This window comes from Lasioglossum baleicum, chromosome 2 (genome assembly GCF_051020765.1).
Source record: "Lasioglossum baleicum chromosome 2, iyLasBale1, whole genome shotgun sequence".
NCBI lineage: Eukaryota > Metazoa > Arthropoda > Insecta > Hymenoptera > Halictidae > Lasioglossum > Lasioglossum baleicum.
This window is the reverse complement of record NC_134930.1, coordinates 19,683,630-19,704,091: the sequence shown is the minus strand read 5'-3', so window position 1 is coordinate 19,704,091 and position 20,462 is coordinate 19,683,630. Positions and strand designations below refer to the sequence as shown.

The window sequence follows — 20,462 nt, the reverse complement described above, 5'->3', positions numbered from 1 at the left end:
TACAAGACACTGAAATCATATAGAAAAATTGAAAATAACATATGGACGTTCTTAAATTGTCTTAGTATTTTCACTGTTTTAAATTACGTCCACCCATTTTTGTTATAAATGCATAAAAAATCCGCACTATATAATTATTAGATATTGACGCCAGTTGATTTAAATTTCCCGCGTGTCTGTTTAAAGGGACAGTCGAACGACCAACATGAAAGTATGAAAGATGATCGCCCGAAGTGTCGCCTCTTGTTGTATCCCTACTCTTTGACTGTGCGCGGCCTGTGGTAAACTTCTCACCGAATAGTCATATGATCGTCACGGAAAAGGGCGAGTCCGATTTCGATTTTGACGGATCTGTGTTTCGTGTGGTGTAGTTGTGAAATTTTAGGGAAACGATCCGCCAAAATGAAGGGTTGCATGTTCAATATCAACGGAGGATACTTGGAAGGTCTTTGTCGTGGATTTAAATGTGGAATTCTTCAACAGAGTGACTACCTCAATCTTGTACAATGCGAGACTCTAGAAGGTACATTCTATTCAGCAAATTTCTACTTTCGTTTTCATATTTACAAATTATTTTAAACCCAATTTTCTTATTCTTTCTTTATTTGCGTAGATTTGAAATTGCATTTGGCGGGTACAGATTACGGCAGCTTTTTGGCTAATGAGCCGTCACCATTGTCCGTCAGTGTGATTGACGATAAACTGAGAGAGAAGCTTGTCCTAGAGTTTCAACACATGCGTAATCATTCTGTCGAGCCGTTGTCACAATTCTTAGATTTCATTACGTACAGTTACATGATCGACAATATCATTTTATTGATCACTGGAACGTTGCATCAACGACCAATTTCCGAATTGATACCTAAGTGTCATCCTCTCGGCAGTTTCGAACAAATGGAAGCTATTCACGTAGCAACTACGCCTGCTGAGCTTTACAGCGCAGTCTTGGTCGATACACCTTTGGGTATGATCCAAGGATTTACTCTTAAGTGGGGTAGAATCGTTGTTTCATTTTCTTTTCGATAATGCATGCAATGAGGTTTTTCGGTAGTTGGAAGCGCTAGATGAAAGATGAATCTAGGCCTCGATCGCCCTCAAAAGTCCTATTTTTACGTTTACCAGGTGTAATTTGTAACATGTAGCTATTTTCTTAAAGCTGCGACAGCTATGTACTGCAGAATAATGCAAATTACACCTTGTAAACGTAAAAATAGTGCTTTTGACTGCTGAAAAACCCCATCTTTGCATTATCGAGAAGTGAGAAGGAGTATCCTGCACTCTTGCAATCCTGTAAACGAGTCTACCCCCTTAACCCTTGGCACTCGAGTGGTGACTCTGAGGCATCGCTAAAAATTGCTGTACCATTATTGAAAATATTGTTTACATTATTAGATATGTTGGTATCTAATCAAGTATTAAACATTTAAGTATTATACGAGGTATTATATCAATTTCATATCCACCAAATTTAAAAAACCATTAAGAAGGGAAATATTCTAGTTCATTTTTGAGTTAAAATAGCTCCGAGTGCGAAGGGTTAAATTTGTTACAACAATGTGCTTTACATTCTAATAATATAAATAACATGTATGTTGCTGTAGCCCCCTTTTTCGTGGACTGCATTTCCGAACAAGATTTAGATGAAATGAACATTGAAATCATTAGAAACACTTTATACAAAGCTTACTTAGAAGCATTTTATAAGTTCTGTAAAAAGATCGGTGGAACAACTGCGGACACTATGTGTGAAATACTCGCGGTATAATATTTGATATAGTTAAAATATAAATACGATGTTAAAAGATAATGTACTAAGGGTAAACTCTATTTGTAGTTCGAAGCTGATAGACGAGCAATTATTATCACTATCAATTCATTCGGAACCGAGCTAGGTAAAGATGATAGAGCTAAATTATATCCACGCTGTGGAAAATTAAATCCTGATGGATTGGCGGCTTTAGCCAGGGCTGATGATTACGAACAAGTTAAAGCAGTCGCAGAATATTATGCTGTACGTATATTATATAAAATGTTCCCCTCTCTCTCTCTCTTCTCGAAAGACGAGATAATATCGATACATTTGTACATGCTCTAACGTGCAAAAATGCCTTTGTTTTTCATTCACAGGAGTATAGTGCTTTGTTCGAAGGCGCAGGCAATAATCCTGGTGATAAGACTTTAGAAGATAAATTCTTTGAACATGAGGTAAACTTAATATTGTTAAGAATTATTATTACTTGATGTATCAACTTTCCTACTGTTTTAGGTTCGTTTAAACGTTCATGCCTTTCTTCAACAATTTCACTTCGGAGTGTTCTATAGTTACCTTAAGTTAAAGGAACAGGAATGTCGTAACATTGTATGGATAGCAGAATGCGTTGCACAGAAACATAGAGCTAAGATAGACAACTACATTGCAATCTTTTAATGTTATTGAAACATTTCGTTGGAACAATTAATTTGTCCAGTTATATATATATATATAATAATATTCGAAAAAAAGGTGACTCTTTCTCCTTTTTATTTTTCAATCATGATTAATCACAAAAGTTCTGCACAGTATTTAGGATTGTCAAAAAGGGGAAACTGCCAAATACATGGAAAATATAAATATTTAATTCGTAATTAAATAAATAACAAGGCAATTATATGTCTAGCCAAATTGAAAGAATGGTATTAAAACTATCACTTAGCACTGTTATTGTCATGTATAACAAAAGTTTATATCATATAGATGTATATAATGTATTTTATCGTAGACCAGTATATTTGTTGTGTCTTGTATTACCCAATGTTATGATTATTAATTCCACTGTAATATAAAACAATATAGAATACATTCCATAAGATTGGAAAACTCCATTTAAATCGTGTCTTACGCATACGAGCTTCGTTTATTCGTTGGTAATCGTGTTAAAGAGAAAGTAAACAACTTTATTGTATATGTCACATTATAAAATTACTTGTATAGTAAACAACCACTGTTTAACAAGGTTTCGCTGTAGCACAATGCATATATTGTGGCAAATCGAATGTAACGTTCAACAAGAACAGAGTTATCGTGAAATTCTTGAATTTTATGATATCGAGTGGCCTACTCATTAAATAAGTCCTGACCTTTTCGGAGAACTGTATAACTTTCATCTCGTAACATGTTATGACATTATACCAATCAGTTTTACAAATTATTAATAAATATTATAACTTTGATCATTATAAAAATAAATAATTTTTTTTTTCGTTTGCTTTTGGAACATAAAACCATTTTTTATATTTCATTTCAGCTCCATCTAATAATATCGATTTTACTACTACATACTCCTTACGTTATGTATATCTTGATAATCATTCATATTTTAAATAACAAAGTCGGACAATGAATTGGTAAATTATAGGTTTGTGTAATGTTCTATGTAACAAAAAAAATGCATATCTGAAAGTGCTTGTAATACTTAAACGTCTTAAGATCTAAACAATTTGTTGTATACTACAAACGTTGAAAGAAAAGGTATTTGTGAAATTTTATAATCTAGATTATTTCAAAATAATTTATAGCTTTTAACACTACAGAAAACGATTATAAATTTTCAAAATGTATCAAATGTGTATTGTTTATGCTTACGAAAAAGATCTTGTATAAAAATCTTAATATATTTATTCTAGAGCAGCCTTTAAATTCATAAATAATTGAATATTATTTAATGCACTTTCTTACTATTGGAAAATACAATATTTTCGTTCAATGAGCTTTAAAATATAAAATCCTAACGAAAAATATTCGACATGTGTGTCTCCGAATTCTATTTTAGAAGAACATTTTTTCTTGTAACATATATATACATGTACTAGTTCATGTATGAAAATACATCTACATACAATATATTATACATCTTATAAAAATATAATAATCGTTAATTCAACTTTAAATTCTTCCCCCAACAATCAATATTTCGTGATTTCGCTACTGTAAGAAAAATTGAAAATATTTTCGAATTATCGAAAATAAACTTCCGGTTATTTTCCGTTAGGATGCTTTCCAAATTTATTATATAAAAATAAAACACTGCTTATCTTCTACAGATTTGTTCACTTTCACACTGCATCTTTTCACCGTCTACTTCTCGACATCTCGCAGGATTTGCCTCTTCGTTCATAGAGTTCGCGTTAACAGCTGGCGGTGGTGGAATATTGTTCGCATGTTTCATGTTTGTATTATTAACTAGATTTGGTGGTTGATAAGTAGCTAAACTTTTCAATCCGATAACTTCTGGATTCTCTTTCCAAAATCGGTCTGCGATGATATCGTCTACCAACGGAACCACTGCTGGTTTTAATCGACCCGTACCGTCGGGTACTAATTTTCTTATAAGCGTAGTACCCTTTCGGAATAGGGGAGGTTCGTTATTATAATTTATACCAAATTCTTGAAAAAGTAATTCATTTTTATGCGACGCCAATGTACCCCTGAGTTTCTCTTCCGCCTGAAAATTAGAGAACCAGAATTGAATCGATTATTCTTTCATTCTTATATACAGTGGGTGAACAAAGTGTTCGTACACCTTTTTCAAAATTGGACCCAACAGCTTGAGGTTTTTTGAGACGTTAGAAGGATTAGTTTAGGAAAATGATATATGTCTTCCTAGCTAGATATGAAATTGATATAATATCTCATAGAATACTTAAATGTGTATGATTAGACACTAACATATTTAATAATGTGAACAATATTGTAAATAATAGTACAGCAATTTTTATTGGCGACTCTGAGTCACCGTTCGAGTGCTAAGTGTTAAAAGGTGTACGAATACTTTGTCCACCCGCTGTACGTAAAAATGTTAACTTACCTGACTCGGAGTTAGTTTAGCTTTCAACACGAGATTCCAGAAACAAGTATTATACAAATTATTCACGTGAACATCTGCTTGTCGCCAAGCTAAATAATCCCTCAAATTTTTATCCGTTGGATATAATACAACACGGGCATCGAAGGAAGGCGGATAATATAATTCTTTGCCACGAAAGAATCGAGGCCAGTAATAAACGTACGCCGATGTAAAAAGAGAGTTCACATTCGACATTAATTTAAAAGCTGAAACATAAAATACGATATTTTTGAAACAATAATTGCGTTTCAAAACACAACGTTCTCTGTACTCGTTTTTATCATGTACGTTTGCGTTGATTATTTATTTCTTGATCTGTACTATACCTCGCCTTTTGTAATGTTGCGTGTCTTTTCGAAAAACGAAAGAATACTCGTCGCTTTGACCGAAACCTAAAATGATCTCTTTGAAATCCTCCATAACCGTGATACCTGCTCGATTCATCAATTCCAAAGCGGCTACGTCGTTCGGTTTGGTAAATTGATGGGCATCGCAAAACTTTGAAAAATTTCTACCGTCGATTCTAACCACAATCCAGCAATTTGGCAAACAACAGTCGTCACGTTCGAATTCTTTCACATATTCGAATTTACTTTTAGCCATCGTTGTCAAACTGATGTGCCGGCTTATAACCACTTGTTTGACCAAGCTGATGATTTTCAGGAAGTTACTTCCCTTCATTCGTCTTTACTGTCAGAAAATACAAAAACGTTCTCTGAAACTGGCGAGTGTTGAAATCTCTCTGTATATAATTCAGGTTCACTGTAACTCGAGACTAATGAATCTTATTGTCAAAACGAAATCCTTTTATTTCGATGCTGTTTCATTCATTCTTTCATAATACAATCGAGAAACTTTCATTCCATACGTATATATATTTATTTATTATTTTCGAGTACCCACGTGTACTTTTATTGGTTATGTACATTCCTTTTATTACATAAATATTTATTATTTATAACACAATAACATACGAGCAGAATCAACGGCAATTAAATACAATGATATCATAGTTGTATGTAGATTGATTCAAAGTTTTCTTATTCAAACATATTTTCGGACTAAATATATATTTATATAAATAAATACGTGAACTTGGTGAACTTCTTCTCCTTGAAAAAGGATTTAAATATTTAGATCTAACCTTGCACGTAAACACGAATATTTTTGTATAAACATATTAAATTATAAGTAACGTGATAAAATGGATTCGCACGAACGATACATGCATTTTCCAACTCCGGAGTTATCGTTATTGGAATCATGCGATACAGCATTTAAAACTGAACCATTTAAAGTGTTGCACAGATTAATTGAAAATTACGCTACACAAATAGCAAACAATATTTCGGATACAAAGAAATTAGAAACATTCCGCGCGATACTGTGTTACGAGTATCAACTGTTATTTCATCCGGAAAAGAAATATACAAGGACAGAGTCGCACAACTTGTGCTTCAAACAAATAGAAAATGTTTTAGATTTGAATAAATATCAACTTCAGAATCCCAGCGATCGATCGATCTTGTATGATATTATCACTTTATATACATTGCTTTTTTGCAATTTACGATGTCTCGAAGAACATGTAAGTGATTTCAGAAGAACATGTTTATTTTATGTTGTATCGGGAAACGAGAGCGAGAGAGTGTATTACATGAAAATACTGGAATGCTTTCTGGATTCGATCGAATTGGGGCAGTTATTAAATGTTCACACAAGAACGCAATTATCGCAAGTAGAATTTCAATTGTATTTTTACCCAGCTGTAACACTGTGGCTAGAAATAAGCAATAACAAAGAATGGTCGACTTTTGCTTCTATATTCCAAAAATTAATGAATGCTTTCGATGATTCTAGAACATTTTTTGTCACAGTATTATGTTCCATTTTAATAGACATGAAAGATTTTCAAGATCAACTTAGCACGCTGAGCATTATAGTTGATACATGTTATTCGGGAAAGATCAAAGACGCAAATTGGATATATGACGTATTGTGCTACAATCGAGACTTATGGTTGATAATAATCAAAAGCTTAAAATCTTCCGTACGACAATATCGGAAACAAGGATTATTTCTAATGAAACGACTAACGAATTTCAGTAGCACTTCAGATAAGTGTATAATAAAGTCGAGGAAGACACGATTTGCACCATTTATGTGCGCACAGTCTGTTCAAACAGAAATACCGATAACTGATATCAGAGAAAAGTTTTACATAGTATTAGAGGCTTTGGAAGAAAAGCAGTACCATCTAGTCGCGCCAGCTTTGACGCATGTACCGAATTTAATAAAAGGTAGCGAAGAACATACATCATGCAACGACTGTTTCGGTATGATATGGCTGCAACTAATTTTCGAGAGAATATTGAGGCACGAGAATAATGCTATAATAAAGCAAGGGATCAGTCATGTTTGTCAGTTTCATAAAGTTCTACATGACTCTGAATTCTTAAAATTGTTTCTAAATGTATTGAATGAGACATTTTTATACGAATGCCAATCGTACGAAAAGGAACCGGAAATAGTAGATGAAATTACAACATTATTCGTACTTAGAAAAAACACAGAAGTCGAATTTATCTCTAGACTTCTTGAAGCAATAGCCAACGAAACATGGGCTCCAATTCCACTGTTTTACATGACATTGATTTTAAGAATGGTTACGGATAGAACTTCGAATGTTTGGAAAGAGAATGATTTGATTATAATTAAGTCTTTCATACAAACACATTTACACGCGCATTCCTGTATCTTCAGAGTCGCGTCGCAAATTGAACTAATCAGAACAATTTCTCTTTCTTTAGAGAGAGTAGACAATTTGAAAATTCTAGCGAACACGTTGATGGAATTTCCTTCTGATGAAGCTCTCGTAAGAGGTTCCTTTTCATGGAACAGTATAACAACCTGTTTGAAAGCTAAAGTAACAGAGATAGAAACGACGAATTTTGTTAAAACTTTATGCGAAGATGATTCGCATCAAGATACACACGTTAGAATGGATCCAGCGAAGTTTGCTTCTGTAATCTTTCTATTCTATGATGCAGAGTTAATACTATGCACAAAATCATGTTCGACGGAACAGATACTGTATAAGTGGCTATCATCGCTTAATAGTTGCGATGTAAGACCGTACGCAAATGTTGAGCATATTCTTTATACCATAGAAGTTCTATCAGAATTACTGAATTTAAGTAGAAACGAAGATAAAAGAATGATACAGTTGCTGTCTGGGCATACCAGAAATGCTTTAAAGTTCCTACTTAAACATAGCAAGAGTACACCGTCTAAATTCGATTACGAACAAGCGAATAGATTTATGATTACGATCACATCATTTCTTAATCGTGGGAATTTAATTCTACCGAAGTCAGAACTTTTCGATTATGTTGGGAAATTTAAATATGACAGTATAATCATTCTTAAAAATATAGAACAGTTTACAAATATGAACTACATGTGCGCATTGCACATTTTACATTATACTCAAAGCATTTTAGATCCGAAGTCTATAGAACTTTATGTGCAACCTTTATTGAATATGCATCACGCTCCTATATCTGATAACAATGAACGTCACAAGGATTCTAAGGGAAAAGTAGCTTCGCAATGCTACTTGTTATTAGCGAAATTGATGAATCAATACTTATCAAATGTGGAAATAGAATTATGGCCAGAAAATATCGATTGGCAATACATCTCGCACATTTATGAAATGGGAGGAAATGAAATTATTCCAGAAGTAGCGCTGACTTTAAAAAACATTGTTGACAAGGGAGGAATGAATATAGATAGCTCTGAAAGTATGTCAAATTTCGAATCTGTTTTTACTGTGTGCTGGAGATCTGCTTTACTAAGCTCGAAGAATAAACTGTACTTTTTAGCAATAAAAGCTCTCCTTGAAGTTATTGTAAATAGAAAGTTTTTGATACTTCCAAATGCCATAAGCCTCGTGAATCGTGTAAGTTAAATAGCAAACTATCGTCGTAGAAAATTAACATTTGTTACTTAGTAAATTGTTTTGCTGATTTTTAGTTTCTTGAAGAGTTACTTGAAGAGAGTAACAAAGTACCGAAGCTAAAGACAATTTTATTGAATGAGATGAAATTGTTAGATACACGCAGCTTGAGGAACTTACAACAACCATTATTATTATGTCTTCTTCATGGACACGCGCTTCGAAAGGATAAGCAAATAGAAAATCAAACGTGTTCATATATTGCTAAAAATTTTAAAACTTTTTATCCACAACACATGCCAGTAGCGTAAGTAGTTTGAAATTTTATGATATCCTTCTGACTTATAATTACTTGTTAATCCGTAATTTTATTGATAGAGATCATAATAACGATGGTAGTATCAGAGCACTTTCCGTTATACTGTTGCACAAAACAATTACTGCAGATGTGGAATTTGCAACGGCGTTTTTTCCAATTGTTTTACAGAAACTAGGAGAATACAAAAATAAAAGATATTTTAACCATTCCTATACGCACAGGATAAAGCATCGAATTATGCAAATTTTATTAGTGTTACAGCCTATTCTGAATGAGGTAATACGGCATCGCAAAATTGCAAAAATTATAAGTGCAATACAAATAGTGAAATTAATAACTTGCAGGCAGATACAACTACATTGGTAGATCTTCTTTGTGATTCGATGCTTTTGGAAAGTAATCAACACAGTGTGCGAATAATGCAAGAATGGTTATTAATTAAAATTTTTTTGGAGAACAAACATCGGAAGCTTTTTGTCCAAAAACTGTGGACGTTTTTTGGAGAAGTATCTAAAGAATTTAGGTTTTTCTTATATTCAAAATTGATATAGCACGTCTACATACTCTTAAAATATTTGTATAGGGTATTGTAAAACGTCCAGGATGTGTTAGCTCAATTGCATGTATATTTTATCATGTTGCAAAGCTACTTTCTGGGGATGTTCAAACTATTTTTATCACCTTGGGAATGCCATATGTTGCGCGTTGTTGCTTAGGACAGCAATATAATATGCGACTTTATAACCAGGTGCATTGTAAATATGATTATGATAAATATTATAGAACAGTTAATTAATTATTAGTATACGATACTAATACGTATACTTTATACAGGCGATTTTTATGCAACTGTTTCAACTATTAAAAAACAGTGAGCATGATAATTTTACAAATGAGTACAGAGGATTATACAACGCAATAGTAAATAGTTTAAACGATGAAAATACAATGAAAAGTTTCATTAAAATTCAAGAGGACTTTTATCTTTCCACTTTTCATGCTCTAAACGATTATAATCTGCAGGTATATATAACGTTATTGAACTTAAACAAGTTATTCAAATTTACGAAAGACATGACATATGACCTATAAGTTCCTTTCTTTTTGCATTTGTAGACAATATATTTCGAATTGCCTAGGTTGACTGATATAGATCAAAGTGAATGGATTAGCCCAGCCGTATTCAAACAATTAAACTTTGAAAGAAGTCAAAACCATCCACTTCGAATGGATAACTTAAAGGACTTATTATCAAACGTTGAAACATCAATATACATAACGAAATCTGCAGGTACGTTTTTGACAATCATAAGAATTACAATGTACAGAGTGAAAACACTTTTGAAAATGCAGCCGATTCCGAAGCTCTTCAAAAATCTGGTGGAATGAATCTTGAAGAATTAAGTGATATTCAGAAGAAAATCGATCCTTCATCAGTGCCTGCAAATTCGTTGAATGATTACATTTCGTCTACAATTAGAGAATCTATTTCCCAGAAAAAAATATTACCTCACGAAGATGGTATCATAGTTGTAGCGAGTCTCGTCGATCGTACTCCAAATTTAGGAGGACTCGCACGTACTTGTGAAATTTTCAATGTGAAAGAATTAGTTATTGCTAATTTAAGTAAAATCAGAGACAAAGAATTTCAAAATCTCAGCGTCTCGGCTGAGAACTGGATAACTATTACAGAGGTAATTCTTTTTATACCTCTATATATTTATATTTCTTTTATTATAAATCTTCAGGAAAAGTTATGTTAATTATCAAATTGCTGACTGGTCACGACGAGTGACAATACAGTTATTTTTAAGAGAATTTTAGGTATTCTTACGTTATCTTAGTTTAGGCTAAAATTGTTCAAATACAAGGCTTCGATCTTGCGTTAAAATGAAGAACAATTTCTCTGTGCACAGGCTGGTTTCGACTAGGGCTGTTACTTTCCTTCAAAGGTCGAAGATTTCGAAGCTCCGAAGCTTCGGATTTCGAACCTCCGTAGTAAATTATTAGAAGATTAAAAGAAACGGAGTTTCGAAGCTTTGAACTTCGAAATTTCGCTGCTAAGTTATATTTGATACAATTGCAGTGAGTGTAAAAAGTTATTTGTCAAAAATCATGACATAACATGAAACTCGTAAGTTACAACTTCGTTCCTTAGAATCCTTCGAATCTTTGGAAAAGTATCAGCCCTAGTTTTGACTCCGAATCGCCAGTCAGCAAAGTGTTAACGTATTTTTCTATCGTTGAACCTAGGGTTCAATTTCTAACATTTCATGTAAAATACAATTTTTCATAATTTTATAACCGGTTCAGGTAAAGCCAAATGAATTGAGTCGATACCTCTTGCAACAAAGGGACATGGGATGGTCGTTGATAGGTGTGGAGCAAACGGTTAACAGCGTAAGCTTATTGAATATGAAATTTAAAAAGAAGTCAATCCTTGTTTTAGGGTAAGTAAATAAAATAGACTGTAAGGTTACTCGTCTTATATTGTACATATAAATTCTGTTTTCAGAAATGAGAAGAATGGAATACCTGCTAATTTAATACCTTTCTTCGATACTTGCATAGAGATACCTCAATACGGTGTAATTCGTTCATTAAATGTTCATGTTTGCGGTGCTATATGTATATGGCAGTACGCAATGCAACATATATTCTAATTTCGAATTGTTAACGAGAATGCAAATATGAATAGTGTGAAAATGAATCTAATAATTTCATAGAAATAAGAAATTGGTTTAGCAAACCAATATTAATGTTTATTTTAAAAAATCATATTCTTTTTACGAGTTTATATTTAGAAGAACAGCTATTCTTTATACAGGGATTATGTCTATGCGAATAAATTACAATACATGTTTAAGCTTTGTATCCAATGATATGTCGTTTGCCGATACATTCACCTATGTAAAACCAACACCAAATTTCGATGGCGACTAAAGTGTTCAACCATGCTTCACGGACTGTAAGTTCACGGTATTTCCCAGTTTTAGCGGAACTGATCAAGTTTTGGAAGCCACTTTTAATAGCTGGAAAATCGGTTGGCTTCGGCGGTACCAATTCAACTTTCCCGTAATATACGGTTTTTCGAATTAGTTCCTTAGAATTAGCAACGGTCACTGTAACAAACACAAAACCATGATAGTTTATAATAATTTCACAAATGCACTATTTTTACATAACCTTCAGAACGTCGAAAACTATATATTTGACAGATTATACGTGTGCGAATTATTCACGCGAACTATATGATAAATTTCAACAGGGAATTATAAAAATTCAATTTCTATTTGAGAATTTTATTAAATATTGTACCAAATAAAGCAGGAATTCATGTTATATAATAATCAAATTGTAACTCAATTGTGACTGATATAATATTGAAAGAAATGTATGATACTAAGAGCAAGTTTGTTAAGAACACTATTTAATAGATTTCATACGTACATTTCCATAGCTTTAATGTTGCCTCGCGTGCTGCCATTTTCGATTTTTAAATCTGAAATCTTTCCGGATAGAATTTAGCTTCGGAGAACAACTGTCCGCTGTCCCAGCAGTAGGCAGTAACTGGCAGTAGCGCAAGTAGCGTATATAGCAGTAGCAGTAGCCCAGTAGCCTCCAAGCCTCTTTTCATGTAGGGATATTTAATTTTTCATGTAGGGATATTTTATTTTTCGTGGGGATATTTCAAAATCATATCACAACAAATTCTGCGAGATTAGGCGGGGTGACCGAGGTACCTCAGTTTAGCCGAACATACTACGATACTGATGCTAAAATTTTCGCGCATGTGCGGGCGTGCGGGGAAAGCGCACAATATCATATCCATTTATCCATCATATCATATCTCGTCACTGTGTGGGAAATGTGAGAGCACATGTATGTATTCACCTGGAATGTCATAGAAACAAATTTTTAATTTTGAAATGTGGTTTCGTGAATGCAAGGTCGATATATATTCAATATTTTTGATACTTTTTATAAGAATGCAGTTGTAACTACACCATTTGAAGACACCAGTCGTTCGTGTACTTGTGATACATAAATAATCGACGAAAATTTATTAATATGTATATATATACGTTCTGATGTCTATATCGGTATCTTATTTAATGTTCATCGAGCAGAGTGTCTTTGTAAAGGTGTAAAGTATTGTGCGTGACAGAAAACTGTAATTTTCGAAGAAATAAAAGCCAAGATATCGAAATGTTGACTCCACGGTTTGAAATCACTCAAACTGACACGGAAGTTGCAATCATTATTTACGCACCGTATGCTAATATTAAAGATACGGAAGTTTATGTCGATGGAACAGACTTCAGATTTTATTCTACGCCGTATTATTTAAGGTAAACTATTCATTAAACATATATATACTTTTTCATTTTAACTAAATACATAAGTGCTTTATTTCAGGTTGAAGCTTCCTGGTGAAATAGAGGAGAATGATTCTTCGCATGGATCTTATGATTGTGAGAAAGGGGATTTCTCTTTAAAATTTTCGAAAGTAAATAAAGGAGAACATTTCGAAAACTTGGATATGATAACTACATTACTAGCACCTCCGAAAAAGAAGACCAATATTATTCCCAACATTGAAGTAATCGGTAAATATAATTTACATAGATGTATTTAATTTAGGATTCTTTAAGCCTTTTTACTCGGAGCCACTTTAAGTAACTTATTAAATATGAAAAAATTATATAACAGGAAGAATGTTTCAAATAATGGCATTTTTTATTTTACTATGCTTTTTGTCATAGGAAATCCATCAGCGAACTCAGAAGACATTAACGACTCGTCTAATGAAAATGATTCCTTAGTTAACGATGGAAATACAAATGGAGACGAGTGGTACATACATCAAAATAATCCCGCAAACATTGTGCCTCTTTTGGCTACTTCTCCGAAATATGGTTTCGCGAATAAAGTTTCCGGAGCATTGGTAGCTTTCGAGGTATACATCTGAAAGCATAACTGTCGCATTGCGGATCTTTATGCAAAATAAAAAATGTTCGCATTGATTGCAAGGGACATGAGCTAAATAAAAATTGTATTCGTCTAATTATCTTATTAAACTGAAACTAATACCTCGATGTGCTTAAATATTTTTAACATGTCCACTGTTTTAAATTGTACATGCCCATTTTTGTCATAAATGCATAAAATCCGCAGTCTAATTATAACTTATGTATACATCGTCGTTATATCTTTGAATTACAGTCGTCATGGATCAAGGAAATAATAGATCTTCCATCGCCGGATACAGTGCCACAATCTGAAAGGAAAAGTTTACGAGAGAAGAGTGAATTTTCAGACTTCAACGAGGAACATTATTTAGCAGATTTAATGCAACCGGAATGTATAGAACCATACATAAAGTACACTGCTGAGTGGGATATCCTCGATAAAGAACATATTTCGTTAAACGAAACAGAAGTAGACCTACTAAAGGAACTTCCGAACAAAGAATATTTGTTAAGCAACGAAGAAACGTATAAATTGCTTCTCAGTTTAGTTGATATTTTATTTGGTAGCTGTTATAATCACAGAACAACTTTGGGAGATAATACGGTTGAAAGTAGTTGGACCATTAATAAATTGAGTTCTACTTTATCTTGGTTCGATGTATGTAACATTTTACGATGAACACTGTTCCTGCTATTAATTACAAAATTTTATACATCCGGTACATTTTTAGGACTTTTCCGATGCAGACGAAGTTGTAAGAGCATGTTTCAGAAGATCAGTATGCTACCCACTTTTTAGGAATTGGAATCTCTCTTTGAAAGTACTTGAAGACGTTAAGAAGGTTGTTAAGCTGGGTAAGCAAAAGCAATAATTAACAGTAGCTTGTGACATTGTCCCTGTTATTTAATTTCTAATGTGTGTCTTCCTATCAGGTAAAAAATATATTATAAAACGCTTCTGTGAAATACACGGACTGTTTAACAATTCATGCGAGCCACGGTATATATTGAATCAATTGTACATAAAGGATTATTTAGTGTGGTTGCAACAGATCAGCGAGTCTTCGGTAGAATCTCTGGATATGTTAATAGCCGATGTAAGTACGCACCTGCACTAGGGCTCTTTACTCTTGTCAAACATTTTTGTCAAAATTTCTTTTATGGACGCCCCAGAGTTGGGGGGATTGTTTTTGAATTATTTGGAACAACCCTGGGGGGTGTAGTAAGAGAAATTCAAAGAGCCACCCTAACCTGCGCAGTATAATTTATCAATTTATTCAAGATCCAACCAAGCAAGGAAGATATGGGATTCGACTTGGTCGAACTAGAGCAAGCAGCTTATTCGGTTCAAGAAGAAGATCTGATTATAGAAAATTCTGTTCACGAGATGGTGGACCAAGTGGATGACTTAATAATTAACGACAACGAACAGGATAAGTAAGTAAAACAAATAAAATTATCTCCACTATTTTCTCGAATTTAAGGTTTCATCGAAAGGTGTCATTATGTCTTTATTTTGTGTGTGATTTTATTTTAAAGGCCAAAGACTATATACTACATTAAAGACAAACATTCTTTAAAGTATTTGTAAGTATTTCAATGGAATTGTTTAGAATATCGATAACTCGTATCTAACATGGCTTAATTGTTCACATCTTACTAGATAAATAAAACAATTCACATATGTTGACTCTTTCTAAAATATGCTGGCATAATGTACTAACTATTCAGTTCGCACTACCCCTTGACGAATTGTGTAAATATCAACTAGAATGTACATTTGTTACCAATGGTACACAGCAATAACAATCTGCCATAATGTTCGCACACTATACGCATGGCCACAAACGCACAATGAAGAATGTTTTCATATAGAATTTACTACCACTCGTTAACGCGATTTTAATGTTTTATACAGATTATCGAGCAGCTCCAGTTCAAGCGATAGCAGCGATACAGATTCAGGAAGTGATTCGGACAGTAGTTCTTCGAGCACATCTACTACAAGCAATAGTACTAGTAGCTTAGATTCTGACGATGCAAGCGAACCCGAGTGAACTTGCGAAACACGTATTCAATATTTGGACCACATTGAACGTCTGTCGTTGTCTGGATAAAGATAAATGTATCTCTAGCTCTTTTAATTTACTTAAATGTACCAGTATAAAACGATGATTGTACCTTATGTGTTCAGAAACTCATACTGACAATGTACATACACGATCCATTATTTATAAGAGCCACAATACGATTTCACGTTTACAATTAACTTTCTATAAACTTACCGAGTGTTCGTTTACAAGGATATCTGGACCACACCAGAGTCTCGTGTCTATTTTACAACGGCGTGGTTGTCATTAGACTGCGGATCTTTGTGCGTTTATAGCTTCCGAAAGTGTTCGGGAAATGCTAGAATTTGCATGCAGAAATTACAAATCGCATAAACATCCTCAGTGTAATCGTCCATGCAAACATGTACAGTGTATACACCACTTTCTCTGTAATATACATTTACTAAATAAATACGATTTATTCGTTAAAGGATGTAATGAATCCACGGTATCAATTTGTTATAATGTTCGATTAGTCTACGTTGCACTAATTCTTCCGAGTCTTCGTCAACTTTCATCTTCGTATCCGCATCTGTGGCTTCGTCGTCACTGGATTGAACCAGTGTGTCGCTGTCATTGTTGATTTTAGTCTCGGCGCCTTCCATCTAAAAAGATACTCGTAGAAACACAAAGGTATTGAAAAACAACATTTCAGAAATGATTACCGCATCATCGTCGAGTTTTAAGAGCTCCACATTGTCATCTTGATTATTCAACTCCTCGTCTTCCGTCGTTCTCCAGTAATACGCTATCTCCCCGTACACTCCTGGACTCTCGTTTGTACTTTTCGCGAATTTTTCTACGTTCTTATCGCCTACCGTTGTTGGATTTGTTTTCTCCACTGGCTTTCGATTTTAATGCATACAAAAACAGTTAAATCTGCCGTCGAGAAAGTTCTGTATTACTGAAAGAAATGTTTTACCTCTTGCTTGTAAATTCCGTTCATGCTGTGGAAGTGGTCGTGGTACTCGGGACTTCCTGATTTTAATACTAAATGCGTGTACTCTTTCGACGTTTGATTCTCCTGATGCGTGTGCGGCGCGTATAATACGATGCGCAGAGGTAGATCCTCGTCTTTTTTCAGTTCAGATTTCGTGGTCTCTTCACTCTTAAGTTCCTCAGGATTTTTTCTCGTATTGATAATGGTAAATAACAAGTTGTCGCTACTTGTGCCCGTTTCTTCTTTCAAAAAGTCACTGTATAGTGCTCCTTTGTAATCCTCGGTTGTCTTGAAGTCTGACACTGTAGACAAAACTTCAGTTTGCTCCTGTTCCAACGAGACTTCCGTGGTTGGTTCTACTTGATCAGCGGTGAAAGAACCATTGTCTTCCGTATTGTTATTCTCCTGTATACTTAGATCTATTTTCGTGAATGGTGCATCTGTGACAACAGAAGTTTCATTCGCGTTTAAACTCGTGTTTTCCTCGTTTTCCTGCGTTTCTTCCGAAGATGCCGTCACGTTTTCTGATTTTAAATTATCAGGAGCTCGTTCTGGATTCTTCTCTGCTCCTTTCGTATTCGAATTTGCGTTCTCGAAGAGATATTCTTCGTATTCCATTGTATTGTACACCGGCGACGGTTGTTCCTGTTTATTATAGAAATAGGTGAATTTTCTGTAATTTTTAGTGAATTATCTGTGTTAGATTTTCAGTTGTGCTTACGTCACATGGGCCACAAGGATACTCTTTGTACGTTGAAAGAATAGCTGCTTTGACATATGGGAAATATAGTATACTCCATGGTATTATTACTTGATACGTTAGTTTACCGCATCTGCAACAACAGAAGCGAATATATAGGGTGAATCTTGTAACATGATGATTTGGAAGTCTACTGCGACAAACTGGAGTGAGACTCACCGATCGAGAACAACCACCTCGTCTCTCGAGGCACGAAAATGCTCCCAGATACCCAACTCGGGCGCGTCTCGGAGAAAAATAATGCCTCTTTCTTTGTTTTCTGTTTGATTGTTAAGCTGCGTTTCATCGATACCCCAAATATATTTTTGTCCGACTGAGTTTTTCGATATCTCTTTCCACGTTCTTATCTCTATATTGTTCTCCACGCTGTTCTCCGGTAAGTTCGACGACGGCGTCACCACGAAGAATAAAATGTTCGAAAAGCCGGATCGATCTAATCGTTTCTTCAGTAACTCCAACCTTTCATAGAATTACTTTAAAACATATATCATTTCGAATCTTAAAAATACATTACAAAATTTCACCACCAAACCCGGGTATATACAATAATTTTGGAATGAATGGAAAAAGAAGGTAGTGGTTATTTCGGAGACTCACATGACTGTTTGTCTGTAGCTATAATGCCAGGAAGGGTCTAAGAACGCGAAGACATTCACGTATCCCAACTGTCCCTTCCACAGATTCGTGGCGCGACATTGCTCCGCGTATCCTTGATCTCCTTGGGGCTCGTTTGGTGAACCGAAATAACGCGGAGCCTGTGAACCCCCTCGAAAGTCCTCTTCTTCAGCGTAGCTGCCGAAAACCAGCGCGATCACCAGCGTAACAGTTAGCATCGACATAACGTTTACACTTTTGCAACGGAAAATCAAGTCCGAATTGCACTCTTCAACTTGTTCAGCGAGAAAATGAATTTCTATAGATTCGATTCGTTCATTTTGCGTTAGCACAAGTTAAAACCGTTTAATAGACACTGTGGTTTGAGGTACACCCACGATTATTGTTAACAGTCCGTGAAATCGACACTTTTCTCTATTCGCACGAAACAAACGGAATAGAAATAGCTGCAGCAATCGAGAACACCAGAAAATCAGGTTCGAATTGCACTCTTCAACTTGTTCAACGAGAAAATGAATTTTTATAGACTCGATTCATTCGTTAACACAACTTAGAACAGCTTAATAGGCACTGCGGATTGTTAACAGTCTTCGTCTATGAAATCGACACTTTTCTAACTAAAACTCTTCCTCCACTACCGCCTAAGATCATCTGTTTATTTAAAAAGAGAGGACAGAGCGACTAGCACTGCCGAGGAAAAATTGTAGTGGCAATTCGAAGAACTGTGCACTGAGATAAAAAAGTTTAAACGACCCTCGTGAACTGTACGATTATCAACGAGGAAAGAAATTTCGATTGAAAATTTGAAACCGCTTAGTAGACACTGCGGTTTGAAGTACACCCGCGATATAATTATTGACGGCGGCGGTTTTATCTTTGTCTGCGAGATAAACCGGTTGGGAAAGCAAGAATGAATCAGACGATCGGCAACTGTAGATCGTGGATGGGCAACGTGAACGCGTGGTTTGCCGATATCCAAGCAGAAGAATCAATTTACGTCGGATTGATGAGAGATGCATGCGGGTCGCACGGGGACTGCAGCGTTTTTCTGACCTCGCATGCTGGTTTGCTCCTCTACTCTACTGTTACTGCTGCTGCTGCTTCTGCTGTTGCAGCAGGCTACAGTTCAACATCCCTCCTACACGTGACATGAACACGACACCCTTCCTCGGATGCTGTCGCCGCATCGACACGTTGACGGTTCATGTAACGCTTCGTTCGCATAATATCCCATGACGATGTATTTTTAAAAAAACGCGGAGGATCGAATACATGAAATTTTGCATCGATCCGATTGGTCGCACAACAGGTCGTAAAATTTTTAAACTCCAAGATATTTACATGGATAATTATCTACTCAAATTTTTTTATCAGGAAGTGATATTTTTACACAATTTTCTTTTTCATTTTACGTAATATGATCTATTTTTATTGTTTTTTTTTAATGTAAAGAACAATATTAACACCGCGGGTTGGATTAAAAACAGGAGGCGGACCGTAGTTTACCGACCCCTGGTCTAGATAAAAGAATAAATGTTTTTGTCAGGCATTTTTATTTTTAATCGCTCGATTACACAGCGATGAGCTTTGTAATAGATTGCTGACATCTTACTTATCGCAAGCCTATGAATAGACTTCCGAGCACTGTGCTACTCCAAAAAGTATTTCGGATTACTTTTAACTTTGAGTTACTCGCATCTAGTGATATAATGATTGGAAGTTGAATTTGAATTTAGATTTAAATATAGTGGTTGATAGTTGAATTTGTACTTAGATTTAAATATAATGATTGAGAGATTAATTTTTGTATTTAGGAAGATTAAAGAAGTCTCCTGTTTGGAGAAATTTTAGAATACCTAAGTCTGGAGATGAGTGAACATTCTTTCCCGAGCAGCGTGTA

General features: G+C 34.7%; 6 protein-coding genes across 8 annotated transcripts; 3 read left to right on the top strand and 3 right to left on the bottom strand.

Moving 5' to 3' along the window:
* The first annotated feature begins 200 nt into the window (after positions 1-200).
* Positions 201-3,229, top strand: Vhaac39-1 (V-type proton ATPase subunit VhaAC39-1). The gene is made up of 6 exons (XM_076445773.1): positions 201-523; positions 614-964; positions 1,602-1,759; positions 1,835-2,011; positions 2,128-2,205; positions 2,267-3,229. The coding sequence occupies exons 1-6, from the start codon at positions 403-405 to the stop codon at positions 2,426-2,428; spliced, it is 1,047 nt and encodes a 348-aa protein (XP_076301888.1). The 5' UTR covers positions 201-402; the 3' UTR covers positions 2,429-3,229.
* Positions 3,222-5,564, bottom strand: Thg (tRNA-histidine guanylyltransferase). The gene is made up of 3 exons (XM_076445786.1): positions 5,210-5,564; positions 4,845-5,089; positions 3,222-4,481 (listed from the first exon to the last, which is right to left on the bottom strand). The coding sequence occupies exons 1-3, from the start codon at positions 5,562-5,564 to the stop codon at positions 4,068-4,070; spliced, it is 1,014 nt and encodes a 337-aa protein (XP_076301901.1). The 3' UTR covers positions 3,222-4,067.
* Positions 5,565-6,061: 497 nt separating this feature from the next.
* Positions 6,062-11,826, top strand: LOC143219914 (tRNA (guanosine(18)-2'-O)-methyltransferase TARBP1). 2 transcript variants are annotated; one of them, XM_076445708.1, is made up of 10 exons: positions 6,062-8,847; positions 8,922-9,151; positions 9,223-9,439; positions 9,508-9,669; positions 9,747-9,911; positions 9,998-10,186; positions 10,280-10,454; positions 10,517-10,857; positions 11,477-11,613; positions 11,679-11,826. In XM_076445708.1, the coding sequence occupies exons 1-10, from the start codon at positions 6,088-6,090 to the stop codon at positions 11,824-11,826; spliced, it is 4,524 nt and encodes a 1,507-aa protein (XP_076301823.1). In that variant the 5' UTR covers positions 6,062-6,087. The 2 variants fall into 2 exon arrangements, with proteins under 2 accessions (XP_076301823.1, XP_076301824.1); XM_076445709.1 differs by lacking the exons at positions 10,517-10,857; positions 11,477-11,613; positions 11,679-11,826 and having other exon boundaries at positions 10,303-10,454.
* Positions 11,827-11,943: 117 nt separating this feature from the next.
* LOC143220052 (ATP synthase F(0) complex subunit g, mitochondrial) lies at positions 11,944-12,774 on the bottom strand. The gene is made up of 2 exons (XM_076445801.1): positions 12,614-12,774; positions 11,944-12,285 (listed from the first exon to the last, which is right to left on the bottom strand). Exons 1-2 carry the CDS (start codon positions 12,648-12,650, stop codon positions 12,026-12,028), a joined length of 297 nt encoding a protein of 98 aa, XP_076301916.1. The 5' UTR covers positions 12,651-12,774; the 3' UTR covers positions 11,944-12,025.
* Positions 12,775-13,010: 236 nt separating this feature from the next.
* Positions 13,011-16,689, top strand: LOC143219955 (protein SHQ1 homolog). Of its 2 annotated transcripts, XM_076445745.1 has the most exons (9): positions 13,011-13,515; positions 13,583-13,773; positions 13,930-14,123; positions 14,390-14,794; positions 14,868-14,991; positions 15,070-15,233; positions 15,419-15,573; positions 15,676-15,723; positions 16,055-16,689. In XM_076445745.1, the coding sequence occupies exons 1-9, from the start codon at positions 13,373-13,375 to the stop codon at positions 16,191-16,193; spliced, it is 1,563 nt and encodes a 520-aa protein (XP_076301860.1). In that variant the 5' UTR covers positions 13,011-13,372; the 3' UTR covers positions 16,194-16,689. The 2 variants fall into 2 exon arrangements, with proteins under 2 accessions (XP_076301860.1, XP_076301862.1); XM_076445747.1 differs by lacking the exon at positions 15,676-15,723 and having other exon boundaries at positions 13,012-13,515.
* On the bottom strand, positions 15,093-19,983 carry LOC143219945 (uncharacterized). Its single transcript, XM_076445735.1, has 6 exons — positions 18,545-19,983; positions 18,107-18,406; positions 17,909-18,020; positions 17,170-17,832; positions 16,913-17,092; positions 15,093-16,852 (listed from the first exon to the last, which is right to left on the bottom strand). Exons 1-6 carry the CDS (start codon positions 18,784-18,786, stop codon positions 16,673-16,675), a joined length of 1,677 nt encoding a protein of 558 aa, XP_076301850.1. The 5' UTR covers positions 18,787-19,983; the 3' UTR covers positions 15,093-16,672.
* Positions 19,984-20,462: the final 479 nt, after the last annotated feature.